Source organism: Pimephales promelas, chromosome 15, assembly GCF_988280905.1.
Source record: "Pimephales promelas chromosome 15, fPimPro1.hap1.1, whole genome shotgun sequence".
Classification (NCBI taxonomy): Eukaryota; Metazoa; Chordata; class Actinopteri; order Cypriniformes; family Leuciscidae; genus Pimephales; species Pimephales promelas.
In genome coordinates, this window is record NC_142783.1 from 35,704,871 (window position 1) to 35,721,911 (window position 17,041).

Sequence of the window (17,041 nt, forward strand, 5' to 3'; positions counted from 1 at the left end):
AACCTGTTACTAAAAATTTTGCTAACACTTTACAATAAGCTTCAACATTACTGTATTAACTAACAATGAGCAATACATTTATTACAGTATTTACAGTAGTTCACAATGAAAATTAATTGTTCATGTTAGTTCACTAATGTTAACTAGTACAACCTTTCATTTTAATAGCATATTAGTAAATATTGAAATTAATATTAATAACATTAATAAATGCTATACATTACAGTATTGCTCAGTCTTAGTTCATGTTAACTAATGGACTTTATTGTAAAGTGTTACCAATTACAATAACATTTATTTTGTTTCCGCTATTGCCAAGGCAACAGTTCTCATCGAATACTAAAGTAACTCAAACGAAATAATAAATGGGAAATGTAGCACAAAAAAAAAACTATTTATTTTCATTTCAGTTTCAAAGAGTTTATATTTTGCCATTAAAATAGCCGTGACGTGTCCATAAAATATAAACAATTTGTAGAAATAAAACGGATTGTCGGGTTTGATCGTTCAAATCTGCGTCTAAAACTCGCGACTGTCACTTTAAATGTTCCTCCTCCTCGTCAGTGACATGATGAAGAGCAGCGCCACACCGCGGACACACACTGCAGGAACACACTGATCTGACACTCGCTGGCTCTATAGTTCATACAGCTGATGTTCATATTTTCTGCGACTGTAAATCATAGAGATCATCAGAAGCAACAGCGCGCGCGCGCCCGTCACTGTGAACGAGTATGTTCTGGACACGGTGACCTTCGGGTTCACATTACCGCAATGACAAAAGCGACACACACACACACATATCAGTATACAAGACACGGTACGCGCTTCTCTTCATCATTGTTCTTCATCATCATCAACATCATGAAGACGTTTCTCGGCTGACGTCACGAGTTCCGCGGGTCGAACCGGATGATTCCGATGCTTGTGTTTGATCGGTTCCGATAGGTTCGGTTCCTCTGATCGGTTTTGCTGATTCATTTCCTCTGATCGGTTCTTCTGGTGTGGTTCCTCTGATCGGTTCGGTTCCTCTGATCAGTTCTTCTGGTTCGGATCGCGATGCATCTCGCGGATTTCATCGCCGGTTCTGTCGGAGGTTCGTGACCGTTTCTCAGTGTGTGAATGTGACATTAAAGTCCCCGTGAACCGGAAGTTGCAAACGATTTTTCTCCAGTGCAGTGACGTATTTCCAAGTGAAACGGAATATTGAACAGAGGGCAGGATTTTACTCTAGCGCTCCTCCTCTCCATCTCTCGCTCATAGCAAACTAACGGTTTGAGGGGAGTGGTTAAACGTTTCCCCACCCAAACTGTGAAGCCTACGTCATCAGAAAAAGAAACCGTTCCAGACCGGAAGTAACTTTTCAGATTTTGATTAAAGATTACTAAGGTAAAACATTTTTTTAATATATATTCACTTGCACGGATTAATTGTTCACCACAAGACTAGTAATATGCACTAACAAAGTAAATAGGTTCAATTTTGATTTCACGGGGACTTTAATAATTCTCCATGGAAGTTTATTTACACAAAGCGAAAGTATCTCATTCATTGCTTCACCATGTATGATACGATTAAATACATAAATTGTTAAAGATAAAAGAGGGTTTTCTGACAACTTGTGTGTACGGAAATGGAAAGTGCAGTTATGAATCTTTCACTTGTGTCTGATGTTAAATGTGCTCTTTTAAAGTTCTAGAAAATGCTAATTAGTGCATCCTAATGGATAAATGCGCACTGGAGAACAACTGTAGATTCTGTAATGCGTTAGATTAAAGTCTTATGAAGAATCATATTCATAAATGAGTCTTGTAGTTTTGAGTGTGTGTGTGTGTTCAGGAGCGTTTGGAGTGGCGGTGGGGTATCCGCTGGACACCGTGAAGGTAAAACCCTTCATCATCATCATCATCCTCACCTGATCATAGGTGTGTGTCTAACTAACGGCTGCTGATGTTGCAGGTGCGACTCCAGACACAGACTCAGTATTCCGGCGTTTGGGAGTGTGTGAGCAGAACCTGCAGAACTGAAGGCGTGAGTATCAGATTGATCAGATTGGCTTGATTGTGTCTGTGGGGAATGGATTGGATGGTTGTGGTTTGCTATTGGCTGAGCTCACGTGAGCGTCAGGTCATAGCCCCGCCCACATCATGAGATGTTATTCCGGGTTCTCATCACACTGGTGTGTTGCAGGTGGGCGGGTTCTACCGAGGGATGTCGATGCCGCTGACCACCGTCTCCATCAGCTCGTCTCTGGTGTTCGGCACGTACAGGAACGTCCTGCAGTCGCTGCATCAGATGCGGCACAGAAGCGCAGCGGATCCGCATCATAAGGCTGATATCCTTCTGTCCGGGTTCTGCGGAGGCGTCGCTCAGGTGCGCTTCATCGCTTCACACACACAGACTGTATAAAACACTGGGCGAAGTGTGTGTGACGTCACCCGTCGTGTTTTTGAAGCCCAAAGTGGGCGGAGCCGGACGTCGCCATCTTGGCCGCGCGTCACTTCTGGATAAACGTATGTGCAGTGGCGGATTAGCTGAGGTGATATGACACTAACGCTAGCAGTGACATCAGCGGCAATCCACCTGTCACTCAAGTGGCCACGCCCTTAATTATGCAGAACTTTAAGTCTTATAATTTAAACGGATGAGCTATGAGAACTCTCACCCGCCTCACAGTCCTCATGAAGGGCAACATTAGCGATATAGAGCAAAACCACTTTTAGCACCAGACTGTAAACATGTTTTATTCTGCATTTTAACATGCGGGTCAATGGGAGTGAGTCTCTCCTGCAGCGCCTCTAGTGGCCAGTGGAGGAACTGCAGTCTAACTCACTTGGTGTTGAGAGAGAGAGAAACCGCAAGGTGGCGCTTGTTCACACACACACACACATTATGTGTCAGTAAAAATTTATCACCTCACAATATATCACAATACAAAAATACAACAATATTTATTGTGTATGGTTCACCCAAAATGAAAATTACTGTGTGAGAAAAAATAGTTCATAATCATGAATATAGTTATTCTGTCGTCTCTGTTGTCCAGCGTGTGTAAGCCTGTGTGTGTGTGTGTGTGCAGGTGCTGGTGATGTCTCCCGCAGACATGGTGAAGGTCCGTCTGCAGTGTCAGGCTGAAGGGCGGCGATACAGAGGCCCGCTGCACTGCCTGCTCAGAATCGCCCGAGACGAGGGTCCGCTGGGTCTCTATAAGGGTTCTGCCGCACTAGCGCTGCGAGACGGACCCTCGTTCGCCACTTACTTCCTCACTTACAACAGCATCTGTGATGCGCTGTCTGCAGAGAACCAGCGGCCGGGTGAGACCTGAACATCAGGGACATATCAGGAACTGTCAGCAGGCGTGGGCGGGTCTATGCTAATAGGGCGGAGTCTATCAGCAGATGTGGGCGGGTCTATGCTAATAGGCGGAGTCTATCAGCAGATGTGGGCGGGTCTATGCTAATAGGCGGAGTCTGTCAGCAGATGTGGGCGGGTTTATGCTAATAGTCGGAGTCTGTCAGCAGATGTGGGCGGGTCTATGCTAATAGTCGGAGTCTGTCAGCAGTTGTGGGCGGGTCTATGCTAATAGGGCGGAGTCTGTCAGCAGATGTGGGCGGGTCTATGTTAGTAGTCGGAGTCTGTCAGCAGTTGTGGGTGGGTCTATGCTAATAGGCGGAGTCAGCAGTTGTGGGCGGGCCTATGCTAATAGTCGGAGTCTGTCAGCAGTTGTGGGTGGGTCTATGCTAATAGGGCGGAGTCTGTCAGCAGTTGTGGGTGGGTCTATGCTAATAGGGCGGAGTCTGTCAGCAGATGTGGGCGGGTCTATGCTAATAGTCGGAGTCTGTCAGCAGTTGTGGGTGGGTCTATGCTAATAGGCAGAGTCAGCAGTTGTGGGTGGGTCTATGCTAATAGGGCGGAGTCTGTCAGCAGATGTGGGCGGGTCTATGCTAATAGTCGGAGTCTGTCAGCAGTTGTGGGTGGGTCTATGCTAATAGGGCGGAGTCTGTCAGCAGATGTGGGCGGGGCCTGTGCAATGTGACGTCACATTGCTTAACGGCTCATTTTGAGACACTGTTTCAAATTTATGAGGAAAAAAATAACAAACAAGGTGGATTGATTGTTGGCACGACGGTTGTGTACACACTGCTGACATGTTAAAAAACAATATAAAAGTGAATTTTGCATAAAAACCGAGACCTTCCCAGACTTCTGAAGTTGTCTATGAAAGCCTGTAAACCGATATTTATTAACATCTTGTTCCTTAGCGGGCTTTGCTTCATTTATACAATGTTTCCATCATGTGATCATTTTACGGATTTGGTTTTAATCGATTAATTTAGCTCTAATTAATTTTTAATTGAATTTTCTGAATTAAGCAGCTCGTAATGATCCTTTATCACTAGAAAGAGCTCTCTCATACGGAGCACTAGAGGTGTGTGTGACCGCAGTGTGTGTTGTGTCGTCAGGCTGGCCGGTGGTCCTGCTGGCCGGTGGGGTGTCTGGGATGTGTGGCTGGGCCGTGGGGACGCCGATGGACGTGATCAAGGCCCGTCTGCAGGTGTCCGGCATGAGCGGCCGGCTCTACAGAGGCTTCTTCCACTGCGTCACACACAGCGTGCGGACCGAAGGCATCGGCGTCCTGTTCAGAGGCCTGACGCTCAACTGCATCCGCGCCTTCCCCGTCAACATGTCCGTCTTCGCCACGTACGAACTGGTGATCCGCTTCCTGCGTCCGGCGTCCTGAACATCAGCCTCACATATTCTGGATCCTGCACAATGTTTAATATCATGTGTGTGTGTTGTAATGTGTATGTGAGTGTTTTGCAGTGTCTACCTCAGATGCTGAAGAGCATCATGTGACTGTCGAAGGGTTTGACCCCTAACTCACTAACCACCGTCCTCTGAGACTTCAGTCCTGCGAGTCCCTGAACACACACGAGCGCTCGGCTGTGTTTACATCTAAAGCTGGGAGTTTAACTGGAGTGTTGCGGAATACATTTGAGAATAACGCAGCGTTTCCATCTCATGTGTTCAAGAGAACAAACATCATCACTTCCTGAGTAATTGGCACAAATATCAGTAATAAAAGTGTGTTTCTGCAATTGTGCTGTTCTCCCTCCATCATAAACGAGTGTGTGTCGAGCGTCAGAGGAAACACAGTCACCGCTGTCGTGTTCTCTGGTGTTCGGGAGCACACTCGTGTGTGTGTGTGAGACGCTTCTGGAGGAATTACACCCAATCACTCTGAACACACACTTCGGCTCCGGCGTTTCAGAAACACCAAACCAACATTAGAGGCGCTGCGACGCCATTGGTCCGCTGGTTACTCAGTTATCCAATCACAGCTGACGCAGAGTCACGTGAGGTTTGAGGGATTTATTCATTTCTATTATAGTTCATGTGCACGTCATCTTATCAGAAGTTTAAGCATTTTTATAATTTACACTCATTTTGTGATTTCAATCCAGCGTTTTGTTTTGCGCGGTCTGAAAGCAGTTTGAAGGAAACAGAGCGATTGTTAGTCAGTTAACCCTTTAATGTCAGCGGTGTGTGAGCGTTCACACACACGTCATGCACAGATCAGTGTGGGACTGATATTCAGACCCGTGAGGACAGCGAGTTCATCTCCGTGACGACGGCGTGTCGTTAGCAGTTGAAGTGTAGCTTGCGCGGGGTCATGAAGTGTCGCACCGTCTCGTCGGTCACCAGCTTGCGTCTCTCCTGATGCGCCGCGATCATCGGCTGGAGCGTCTCGATCAGACGCTTCTTCAGCTCGCCCGTCAGCAGCGCCCCGCTCCGGTAGTCCTGACACACACACACACACACACACTTACAGGTCATGCTTTTACTTTCAGTGAGTACAGTCACACACACACACACACACACACACAGCTCCAACACTTCAGCAGAACATCATCAGCTCACAGTGGAGGAGTCGGTTTATTAATGTCACTGTATTATTGTGTGTAATATGTCTCAGTTTACTGTATTTGCTCTCGTCAGTCACAGAAGTGAACTGTAGTGTCCTGATCACACTCGTCTGGTGTGTGTGTGTGATGATGTCACCAGTGTTTGCGCTCACCTGCCGGATCTTCTCCAGCTGTTCGTCGTCTTCCAGGAAGAACGTCAGATACATGAAGGAGACGTCCACGTCTGGGTTCCCGCCGAGCTTGCGGTGTTCCTCGACCGTGTCCTTCCCGCCGGAGAACGCGTGTTTGTTGACCTGCGGCGAGAAGAGGGCGGTGTCATCATCTCTCCTCGGCACAACGACTCCAGGTCACATGGGTATGTTTGCCTTCTCGAGTCTCGAGCAAACACTGTCGTGTGCGAATGAGCAGCCAGAACACATTAAGGGTTTCTGTTCGTGTTAGCGGACGCTAATTAATCACTAACGATCTCTGTAGATCAATCAGAACTAACTTTATCTGGACAGTAACTTTATTCTAGATCTGCTGTAAACACTCTCTGTGACTGTAATCTCCTGTTAGCACTGTAAAGCTGCTGTGAACTCTATAGTGTTAAAGCGCTGGATAGATGGAGGAGACGTGAGTGTGTGTGAGTGTGTCGCTGGATAGAGGGAGACGTGAGTGTGTGTGAGTGTGTGTCGCTGGATAGATGCAGTCATGAGTTGCTGCTAGTTCAGTCGTGATGAGGGTGAGGTGTGTGTGTGTGTGTGTGTGTTGATGAGGGTGATGTGTGTGTGTGTGTGTGTGTTGATGAGGGTGAGGTGTGTGTGTGTGTGTGTGTTGATGAGGGTGACGGCACCTTGTTCTTGATCTGTTTGGCCGTGTCCGTGAGGAAGATGGAGGAGTTAGCATCGCTAGCGCTCATCTTGGTCTGCGCGCCCTGAAGCGCCGGGAAGAAGGTGGAGTGGAGCAGAGCCGGCTTCAGATAGCCGATCCGCGGAGCCACGTCGCGCGTCATCCGGAAGTACGGATCCTGAGGAACAGACCATGTGACCTTCAGCAGCGCTTCACTCCATCACAACACTTATCAGCGGTTCAATGCTAACAACAGATGGAAGCATTAGCAGTTGGCTCAGAGTGTGTTACTCGAGCGTCTCACCTCATCGATGGCACACACACACACACACACACACTCACCTCATCGATGGCACACACACACACACACACACACACTCACCTGGTCGATGGCACACGGGATGAGACACTGAACGTCGCTGCGGTCCCCGAAGATCTGCGGGAAGGAGCTGCTGAAGGACGGCGCCGCTTGGATGGCCGGGAAACTGATCTTGCCTGCAAACACACGCGGTTAATGGCGGCGGACAGACAGCGGATCAAGCGCGCGGAGGCGGCTCTGCTCACCGATGCAGTCGCTGTCCGTGAACCCGAAGATGCCCTTGACCTGGTTAAACGTCACATGTTTCTGGACCTTCACCACGTTCCTGTAGAACGCCGGACTCGCCCTGTGAACGCAGCAAACCAGCAGCGTTAGCGCTAGCACATCTCCGCTAACCAGACGCGCGACACACACTTCAGCTCGGAGGAAACCAATATAATATCATAGGGTTACATCACTGATGATGCGGTTATGTGTGTGTGTGCTCACCCCATGTAGTCGAGGTCGGAGAACAGGAAGGTCTTGTCCGGGTGGAACCCGCAGGCGATGATGTCACGCGCGTTCTCCAGTGTGTATCGATGACACTCCTCCAGCGACAGATCCTTCCACAGATACTTCTCATCATCCGTCATCTGAACCACCAGGGGGACGTCAAACACGTCCTGCAGCCACCTGACACACACACACACACACACACACACACCCATCAGCTGAACCACCAGGGGGCGTCAAACACGTCCTGCAGCCACCTGACACACACACACACACACACACACACACCCATCAGCTGAACCACCAGGGGGCGTCAAACACGTCCTGCAGCCACCTGACACACACACACACACACTCACTTGGTGAAGAGGAAGGGGATCATGTGACCCACGTGCATGGCCTCAGAGGACGGCCCGCGACCCGTGTAGAGATAGAAGGACTTCCGGCTCTCGACCGCGTCCAGGATCTGGTGCATGTCCCTGAGACACCACATGACCAGCAGACACCGACAGCGTTACAGATACGGGTCAAACGGGTTTGGAAAATCTTTCTAAGTTACATTATTATGACTTTAATATGTATTATTTATTTATTTAAATTTAATTTTTATTTATTTATCAATTTCTAATTATTTATTTGAATCTATTTTTCATGAGCAGTGCAGGTATGTCGATATTTGAGTCTGTGTGTGTGTGTGTGTGTTGCCACCTGTGTGAGAAGAAGATTCCTCTGCGCAGGAAGTGATGCGGTGTTTTCCCCGTGACTCGGGCGATTCTGTCCACCAGCTCCTGCTCGATCTTACAGCTGCCGAACCGCACGATGAGTTTGTCGTAGTCGACTCCTTTGGCGCTGCTGGTGCTCACGTTCCAGGGGTCGACCGCGTCTTCCTCCTCCTCCTCATCCTCAGCCGGGGCGGCGTCAGCATCGGTGCGTGTCGGCGGCCGGCCGGCCTCGTAATCCTGACCCGTGACACGCTTATAGTCCTGCTTCATCCTCAGCAGCAGCTGCACTGCACACTCCACCTCAGCCTGACACACACACACACACACACACACACACACACACTACTGTTAGACTCCACCTCAGCCTGACACACACACACACACTCAACACTATTCCTCAGTTCACTAACAGCAGGGCTTCACAAAAGACAGAATACAAAAATGTATATTTTATAAATAAATAAAAAACAGATAACAGTAAATAAATAGATAAATAATTAATTCAATAAATACAATTCTGAAACAAAAGTGATTAAAAATGAAATAATAAATGAGCAAATAAAAATGCATTCGTGCAGTCCTATGAGTATAAATAAACATTTCATTACAATACATTAAAAAAATAAGATTACAATAAATTACAAATAAATAGGTACGTATAAATTAGATCACAGTGAATAAAAATAGATATATAATAATAGAAATTCAGTATTTTCCGAATAATATTTGGAAATATTTATAATATTATAATTTGACTGACTTTATTGGCCTTCTGAGCCTTGAGTTCCCTCACTGCCTGTCCCTGAGCGGTGAGCTGCTCGTACAGGTCCATCGCGTTCGACATCTTCACCTGTAACACACTGACCACAGATCAGACTCATACTGTAATAACTTATGACGCTTCATAACGAGACTGACATATGCTCGCTGCCGCACGACAGTCTTTAAACACAGATCTGCAATCAGCGCTCACACGAGCAATAATTACACGTCCATTTCAGTATTAAATAGTAATGAAGAATAAATAAACGCACCTTTTTGAGTTATATGGTTTCATTCATTCCACTTGCATCAGACTCCCTGTGCCAGTGTCACACCGATCTCTGCTCTACCACAAGCATCCGCTCCAGGTAGTTCCGGTCGCATGTCTCACACGTCACTGTCAGCAAAAAATATTTTTATTAAAAGCGCTTTTAGTCATACTGTGTTTGACCCAGATAACGGAAATGAACACAACGTGAAATATATAAGATACGTATGTTATAAACAAAATTATTGTTTAGACTCTTATTTTGTCGCAGAAACAAACCGTTTCCTCTACAAGTGCTTATCACCATCCATAGACATATATGTCTATGATCACCATCACTCAGAGAAATAAGTGAAGTGAATCAATATCAAAATTTGGATTTTACATGTGTCGTATAAACACACGATTTTAACCCCACAAACCAATGTAACGGTTAATCCAAATAAGACAGCTGACACTTTTAGTCGTAGTCTGTTTTACTCAGATAACGGAAAAGCTGTTCACTAAAACGAGGCTCTTATTTTGCCTGTAAATTTCTCACTCGCGCTTCCGGAGTTTCGCTACCTGATATTTCAAATTAAAAACACCGCACGACAAAAGCGAATATTAATCCTATTATCAAGAATAATTGAATGTCTGTATTATTATACCAACGATTTAAACCGATACACAGATGCGTGTATTATGAAAGGGATTTGTCGGATCAATATTCGCTAACAGATGATGTCAGTTAACGTTACTCGTCGTGAGTTTTTGGACAATTTAGTGTATTCTGCTGCTTAATTTTTAATTATTAGAATACATTCAAGATACATTTGTCTTTTTACTTACTGTAATATCAATAAATATATATGTGTGTAATATTCATTATGTTTACACTAGTTTAACTCGTTTTATTGGTAAGATTTTATTTCTTTTAAAATCTATTTTTAGTTAATATATATCTATGTGTGTGTTATTATTGATATCGTTGTGGATGCAGACACATGCAGTGGTTTGTGAATGATCATCATGGCTTCACTGGTGGATTATGAGGATTCTGACAGTGATCCGGATCAAGATCTTCAGTCTGCTGCTCCTCGTCCTCACTTGGAGCTTTATAAAGATCAGTCCCCAATCATGAGTTCTTCTTTATCCTCATCATCATCATCATCATCAGTAGTAAGTGTGTCTGGCTGCAGGAAGAGAGCTCAGCCGCAGCCGGCTGTAGTCAGGCCGTATGTTCCTAAGAGGCAGCGAGTGTCTACGGCAGCGGCCCAGACCCCAGAGACACTGAACACACCTCACACACCTCCACCTGCCGGAGCTCGTCTGCTGTCCGAGGTCTCGGAGAGGGTCCGGCCGTTCCTGGCACTAAAGCCCAGTCGGGTCGAGCTGCCCAGACGAGTGCAGTGTCTCCTTCAGGCCCACCAGGGTCCAGTGAACACACTGCAGTGGAGTCCAGTGGATCATCTCAGTCACCTGCTGCTCTCCGCCTCCATGGACAACACCTGCAAGGTATGAATAACACAACACAACCCAAGCTGACACAACCTAACTTATCTCAACCCAACCCAACCTAACTTAACCCAACAAAACCCAACCCAACCTAACCTAACTTAACCCAATCTAATCTAACCTAACCCAACAAAACCCAACCCAACCTAACCTAGCTTAACTTTAACCCAACAAAACCTAACCCAACCTAATCTTACTTAACCCAAAAATACCTAACTCAACCCAACCTAACTTAACCCAATCTAATATAACCTAACCCAACAAAACCCAACCCAACCTAACGTAGCCTAACCTAAGCTACCAAATCATAACTCTACTCAACCTAACTCAACCCAACCAAACCCAATCTGACCCAATCAACTTAAACTAACTTAACCCAACAAAACCTATCCTAACCTAACCTAACGTAACTTTAACCCAACAAAACCTAACCTGAAGTTTCAAGGTTAGTCGCATGTACTTAAGCTTAATTTACAAGTAAAATATGTAACGAGGGAACTGTAAAATAAAGTGTCACTAAATCAGTGAAGCAACATCAGAATTTGGATGATATTATTCACATAAACGCCTGATTGATCATCTAACCCTGTAAGGCCAATACTAGGAGAATCCAGTCAATCCTTCAAAAAGATCATCATTAAAACTCTGCATGATAATTATCTGCCTCGTTTATGCACTTTTTTATGCAGATTTTCAGAATGTATGAGGATCTGGGCATTTCCATCCAGCATTTTTATTCAATATCACAAATTCACATGAAGTGTGTGTATGTAAACACAGCCCGTGTTCAGGATCAGATGAGTGTGTGTATGACTGTCTTTCGTGTGTGTGTGTGTGTGTGTGTGTGTGTGTACGTGCGATGCGGCTCCATCACGGTCCGGTGATTATGTGTGTCGAGACCCATGAGGAGACACACACACTCACACACACCAACATGACATCATGACTTTTGCGTAAACATATATGCCACTTTCGAGTCAGGTGGCGTGTTATCTCTACGCATTTTGAGCTATCCGCGTGTATCCGCGTGTATGCGTGTATGTCTACGCCATTAACGTCCGCGTCATTCCGCGTGTCTGAACACGATGTCAAATCTCCAGTCATGAATGCCATTAACCCCAGTGACGGTCAGGTTTAGGGACGGGGTTGAGGTAAGTCATATATTTATATAACGGTAAGTCAACGGCGTTCATAAACACGCTGAAAGGCGATTATGCGTCTTGATAACACGCCAAAAATGGAAATACGAATTGGCGTGTCATACACACGCTATTTCATGAGATCAGTCTGCACTCACGCTCATGTCCTGAGCAAAGGTGAACTCACACACATGCAGACACACTGAACTGCTTTCTTCATAATCAACAGCTGAGATATTGGTGAGAAATGTTTCCTGTTCCCTGAGGAGCTAAACCCGTCCTGTTTCTGCTGGTGTATGGATCACAGTGTGTGTGTGTGTGTGTGTGTGTGTGTGTGTGGACCTCAGCCCGGTTCAGTCGGATCTGATTGTGAGGTGATGTTGATCACGGACAGCTTGTTCTGTCCACAGAGGATATGAGAGCCAGCGCTATCAGATTCTGTTTCATGTGTGTGTGTGTGTGTGTTTAATAATGAAACACAGGACGTTCACTCTTCCTCTCACCGCCGGCTTTATCTGCAGGGATTCGGGATGATTCCTGTCAGTGCAATTCAATACTACAAAAAACACTGAAAGAATATAAACCTCTATTGCATCTTGTCCGAATGAAAGCCCATTTCACATAAGAAAAATAATCACGTTTCATCATTTTACTTTTGTCATAATTATGTATCATGTCATTATTTTTTTCCATAATTGTGACAGTCCTAAATGTGACTTATAACTATGAGTTGGTATGTCATGATTTACTTAAATGTCATTACTTTTCATGGCAATTTTGACCAAAAACTAATTATGTCTCAGCATGTCATATTTCAGAGTTTTAATGTAATAAAGTCAGATGTAACTGTTATTATGGCATATCACTTTTTATGCCATAAATATGATTCATAATTTCAGTTTATGTCATAATTAATATTTACCAAAGCATGATTTTTCCCCTTGTTTAGCAGAAATGTGATTCCATATGTAAGAAACTAAATGAATATAAAATATGTGAAATTATAGTTCGTCCGTTTCTGCCCCGGGTCACTGACACACACATGAGTTTGTGTTAATAAATATCTGCACATTGACAGAAAAGTAAACTGAGTCTTAAATGTCATAAATTGTCTTGTATTTCATATTTTATTCGTTGATGATTTTTAATTTATTTTTACCTGACTATTTACTGTCAGTTTTTAAAAAAGCAGCTTTACAATGATAATAGGACATTAATTATACATAATACATTCATTTCATTGAAATAAAAACAATAATTTTGGTTATTTTGGACCGGCACCAGAGGGTTAATAGAGTAACAGAGACACTGAGCTGATGTGTGTGTGTGTGTGTGTGTTTATAGGTGTGGGATGGTGTTGATGGGGGGCGGAGCTTACGCACTTACTCCACCCACAGGGGCGCGGTGCGTGATGCGTGTTGGCTGCCGTGTGGGCGTCGCCTCCTCTCGGGGTCGTTCGACGGCACGGCGGCGCTCACTGACGCGGAGACGGGTGAGTTCGCCGTTATCCTGCCGGACTGCAGTCATCCATTACACTGGATATTACCTGCTTCTGAAACTACATTAACATTTGATTGATTGATTGATTGATTGACCCATTGATTGATTGATGGTGTCTCCTCAGGTCAGACAGTCGCTCAGATGGACAACGGTTTTAAGGTGACCTGCGTCGCCCCGCGACCTTCCGACCCCGACGTGTTCCTGAGTGGCGGCTTCAGTTCAGAGGTCAAAGCCTGGGACGCCCGCTGCCGTAAGGTAAGTCTGATCCCAAACCCTTCCCATGAGCCTCTGCTTTGCGCGTGTGGCTCAGGCGCTGTGTGCCGCAGGTGCTGCGCGTGTATAAAGCCGCGGTTCAGCAGACGCTGGACGTCCTGTTCCTGAGCGGCGGCCGCGAGTTCGTGAGCAGCACCGACGCCGTGAGCCGAGACTCGGCCGAGCGAACGCTCATCGCCTGGGACTTCCAGACCACCGCCAAACTCTCCAACCAGATATTCCACGTAAGATACACACACACTCACACAGACACACTAGGGTGCGCTCGGGCTCTATGATTTACATCCAGGAATCCAGTCACACAAACTGAGTTTACTTTATAACGCAGAACTTCACAGAATTAGTCATTTTTAATGAATGAATAAAAATCAGGTCAGTACACGTAAACCAAATCCCGATATATTCTAGTGTTTGTGAATTTTTAACACTATTTAAATATTACACCTGCATGTGTGTGTGTGTGTGTAATTCCACATTCTGTCAAACATGTGTGTGTGCCGCTCGTGTGTTTCCAGCCTCTGTATGAGGACATGAGCTTCAGCGCCAGCAGCACTTCACCCTTTCATTTCATATCACAAATAAACACACTCTTCACGCAACCCCTCAAAATAAAAGTTTGGTTTAACTTGAAAAAATTGAGAATTAAATTTAAAATTAAGTTAAATCATTTAAATGAAATCCAGAAAACTTGAAACGGAAAAAACAAAGAATTTGGTTAAAGTAAAACTGAATTTGAGGAAATAAAATAAACCGTATTTCATTAGGGCCCTAAACCTGTCATTTTTGTCAAACTTTTAATAAACTGTTGTTAAATTGTATGTTTAATTGTTTCAATTAATTAGACATTGTTTTTTATTACTAAAATTTAAGTCCAAAAATTTAAAATAAAATATAAGTTGTGAAAGAATAAACCGGATGTCATAGGGCTCTAAAACACTACGTCCACACTCTTTTTCCTTTTTTTTCAAAAATATCTGAATTTTTTTTTGTTTGTTATTGATGTTTGTGTTATTGATGTTTGTGTTGTTGTTGTTGTTTATTTTGACGTTGTTGTTTGTCGATGATGATGTTTATTTATATTGATGATGCTGTTGTTGTTGCGGTGTTAGGAGCGCTACACCTGCCCGAGTCTGAGCGCTCACCCGCTGGACGCTAGCTTCATCGCTCAGACTAACGGCGGCTACATCGCGCTGTTCTCCGCCCAGAGGCCGTACCGCATGAACAAGAGACGCCGATACGAGGGTCACAAGGTCAGCGCCAAATCACGTCACATGATCACCCGCAAACTCCTGTAACTGTAGGCCTCCTTCAGCTCTGGACCGAGAAAACACTGATTCCAGTTCACATCGATACGTTACAGCGACAAAAAGTTCTGTATTACGTCTGCGCACATATTGCATTACATATTGCATATGTTGCAGGTGGAGGGCTTCGCAGTGCATTGTGGGTTCTCTGCAGACGGAAGCGTGCTCGTCTCTGGCAGCTCCACAGGATCTGTTCACTTCTACGACTATCAGAGCTCACGGACCCTGAAGACGCTGGACGCTCATGAACACGCGTGTGTGTGTGCCGCGCTCCACCCCGTGCTACCCGCCGTCACGGCCACCTGTGATTGGACAGGAGAGATCAAGATATGGACCTGATCTTTCTTCTGCTCAAGGACATTCAATAATAATAAACCGATTTATACTTATGTGACACGGAACTTTTCCTTTCTTTCAATGCTTTCATTGTTTCAACATGAAGCTTTTCCTTATCAAACAGCAAAATCTGCGTTGATAGAAATATCAACACAGAAATATATAGAAATATATCCTTGCATCACAACGCAATTATATTCATGTTTTAGAGATCACAGTACAACATCTTAAAGGAACTCATAGTTTTATATGATTTTTATTTCCATTACAGCTGGAAAACAGATCTTCTGTCTCGATGCGGTGTGTGTCCACTGTATGTTGATATCTGTTTACTTAATAACATGTTAAAATAATGAATTAACAATGAAAATTACTTCAATGGCATTTATTAATCTTAGTTCATCTCTAATTTACTCATCAGTTCACACTAATAAACGACATCAAAAGAAGTCCATCGTTCAGATGTATTTAGTGAAAATATGGAAATGTGTCTAAGCCGTTTTCCTGTAATGGCGTCGATCATCATCGTGACGTAAGCAGACGAACACCTGGTCCATCGGCAGCGCTGGTTATGGCTGCCACCGGTCCTTCTCTTCAGTCTCCTGTCCCGGGAGATGTATCCACCGAATGTCCCTGTTTTCGAAAGGATACGTGAATAATGTAAGTTCAACTCACTACTTTGTCTCCACGTGAAGTAGCGTATGCGCTCGTGTCTCTCGCTGTAGGGAGTAACGTTAGGGCGTGTGACGTAGCCTACCCTATATCCAGGCGTCTGTGATGCGGCTAGGCCTACTACACATAGATCTCTATGGGCCTACAGAGTGTGCAAAACCTGTGCGGAGACGAAGAGGAGAGTGTGTTCACAAACACTTACAGGCCACTAAAAAAAACTTTCGACATACTTTAATAATGACTGGATGAAAAATGACAAAATCCACATGACAGGCGACACACTTTATAAAAGTGGATAGATGTGGTATGGTAAATGCAAAAATAATATATATATATATATATATATATATATATATATATATATATATATATATATATATATATATATATATTAGCAAATTACCAGATCTAAGCAATCAGGTAAGCTGAGGGAGATCCTCAAATATGAGAATACTTGTGATGTTTAATATAAAACTGGACTGTGCACAATCTTACTGCACAAAGGCCAACTTTATCTTTTGGTCTAATGTCCAATCAATGGACATCTTCACTTGCGGTCGGTCGGGTCATCGACATGTCCAGGTTTTTTATCAGACACAGGTTGTAACCCTATAGGCTTCATCCATGAGGATGATCTTCTGGCTGTAACACTCACACTCTCACACACACACACACACACACTCACACACACACTCACATCAATGCCTTCGGCAGACACTCAGATCACAGTGAAGGTTTCGATATACTGGAGTCACAGCTTTTCTCACGGTTTCTAAATAACAATATATTGCTTTCTCATTACAACGGACATTAAATCATTTCCCTGATGGATGTCGGTGTCCTCAGAGAAACATGTTTCCTAATACAGTTTTAACACTAGATTGTCCTAATATCCACTCCTGTGATTTTGGAAATTAACTAGACGTTGAATATAATTTGGTAGTAAAGTGTTGCACATTTTAATGCTTTTTATCACTTAATTAGAAGATGCACAATTAA

General features: G+C 44.4%; 3 protein-coding genes across 8 annotated transcripts in view; 2 read left to right on the forward strand and 1 right to left on the reverse strand.

The window, feature by feature from the left end:
* LOC120477694 (solute carrier family 25 member 47-B) overlaps positions 1-5,248 on the forward strand; it is a 46,982-nt gene extending 41,734 nt beyond the window's left edge. Inside the window, exons 1-6 of one of the 2 annotated variants that reach the window (XM_039669427.2) lie at positions 294-1,096; positions 1,840-1,883; positions 1,960-2,031; positions 2,191-2,373; positions 3,080-3,314; positions 4,464-5,248. In XM_039669427.2, the coding sequence (XP_039525361.2) occupies positions 1,060-1,096; positions 1,840-1,883; positions 1,960-2,031; positions 2,191-2,373; positions 3,080-3,314; positions 4,464-4,741 (849 nt within the window). In that variant the 5' untranslated portion in view covers positions 294-1,059 and the 3' untranslated portion in view covers positions 4,742-5,248. Of the gene's footprint in view, positions 1-293; positions 1,097-1,839; positions 1,884-1,959; positions 2,032-2,190; positions 2,374-3,079; positions 3,315-4,463 lie in introns of those variants that run through there. The other variant, XM_089120637.1, reaches the window with a different exon arrangement.
* A 110-nt stretch (positions 5,249-5,358) lies between these two features.
* Positions 5,359-9,467, reverse strand: wars1 (tryptophanyl-tRNA synthetase 1). 3 transcript variants are annotated; one of them, XM_089120639.1, is made up of 10 exons: positions 9,326-9,467; positions 9,052-9,151; positions 8,278-8,597; positions 7,929-8,048; positions 7,567-7,749; positions 7,323-7,423; positions 7,141-7,253; positions 6,763-6,936; positions 6,080-6,220; positions 5,359-5,802 (listed from the first exon to the last, which is right to left on the reverse strand). In XM_089120639.1, exons 1-10 carry the CDS (start codon positions 9,346-9,348, stop codon positions 5,644-5,646), a joined length of 1,434 nt encoding a protein of 477 aa, XP_088976765.1. In that variant the 5' UTR covers positions 9,349-9,467; the 3' UTR covers positions 5,359-5,643. The 3 variants fall into 3 exon arrangements, with proteins under 3 accessions (XP_088976765.1, XP_088976766.1, XP_088976767.1); XM_089120640.1 differs by having other exon boundaries at positions 9,052-9,141; positions 9,326-9,458; XM_089120641.1 differs by lacking the exon at positions 9,052-9,151 and having other exon boundaries at positions 9,326-9,440.
* Positions 9,468-9,599: 132 nt separating this feature from the next.
* On the forward strand, positions 9,600-15,425 carry wdr25 (WD repeat domain 25). Of its 3 annotated transcripts, none has more exons than XM_039669420.2 (7): positions 9,600-10,220; positions 10,304-10,818; positions 13,302-13,449; positions 13,582-13,712; positions 13,784-13,954; positions 14,840-14,980; positions 15,152-15,425. In XM_039669420.2, exons 2-7 carry the CDS (start codon positions 10,324-10,326, stop codon positions 15,371-15,373), a joined length of 1,308 nt encoding a protein of 435 aa, XP_039525354.2. In that variant the 5' UTR covers positions 9,600-10,220; positions 10,304-10,323; the 3' UTR covers positions 15,374-15,425. The 3 variants fall into 3 exon arrangements, with proteins under 3 accessions (XP_039525354.2, XP_039525356.2, XP_039525355.2); XM_039669422.2 differs by having other exon boundaries at positions 9,600-10,066; XM_039669421.2 differs by having other exon boundaries at positions 9,600-10,046.
* The last annotated feature ends 1,616 nt before the right edge of the window (positions 15,426-17,041 follow it).

Excerpts from the sequence above, each read along its gene's own strand:
- wars1 (XM_089120639.1), bottom strand. The coding sequence starts at position 9,348 with ATGAAACCATATAACTCAAAAAG. Across the intron at positions 7,424-7,566 it reads TCCGACCTCGACTACATGGG|GGCGAGTCCGGCGTTCTACA; the intron begins GTGAGCACACAC and ends CTGCGTTCACAG. Across the intron at positions 5,803-6,079 it reads AGCTGGAGAAGATCCGGCAG|GACTACCGGAGCGGGGCGCT; the intron begins GTGAGCGCAAAC and ends TGTGTGTGTCAG.
- wdr25 (XM_039669420.2), top strand. The coding sequence starts at position 10,324 with ATGATCATCATGGCTTCACTGGTGGATTATGAGGATTCTGACAGTGAT. Across the intron at positions 13,450-13,581 it reads GCTCACTGACGCGGAGACGG|GTCAGACAGTCGCTCAGATG; the intron begins GTGAGTTCGCCG and ends GTGTCTCCTCAG. Across the intron at positions 14,981-15,151 it reads GCCGATACGAGGGTCACAAG|GTGGAGGGCTTCGCAGTGCA; the intron begins GTCAGCGCCAAA and ends CATATGTTGCAG.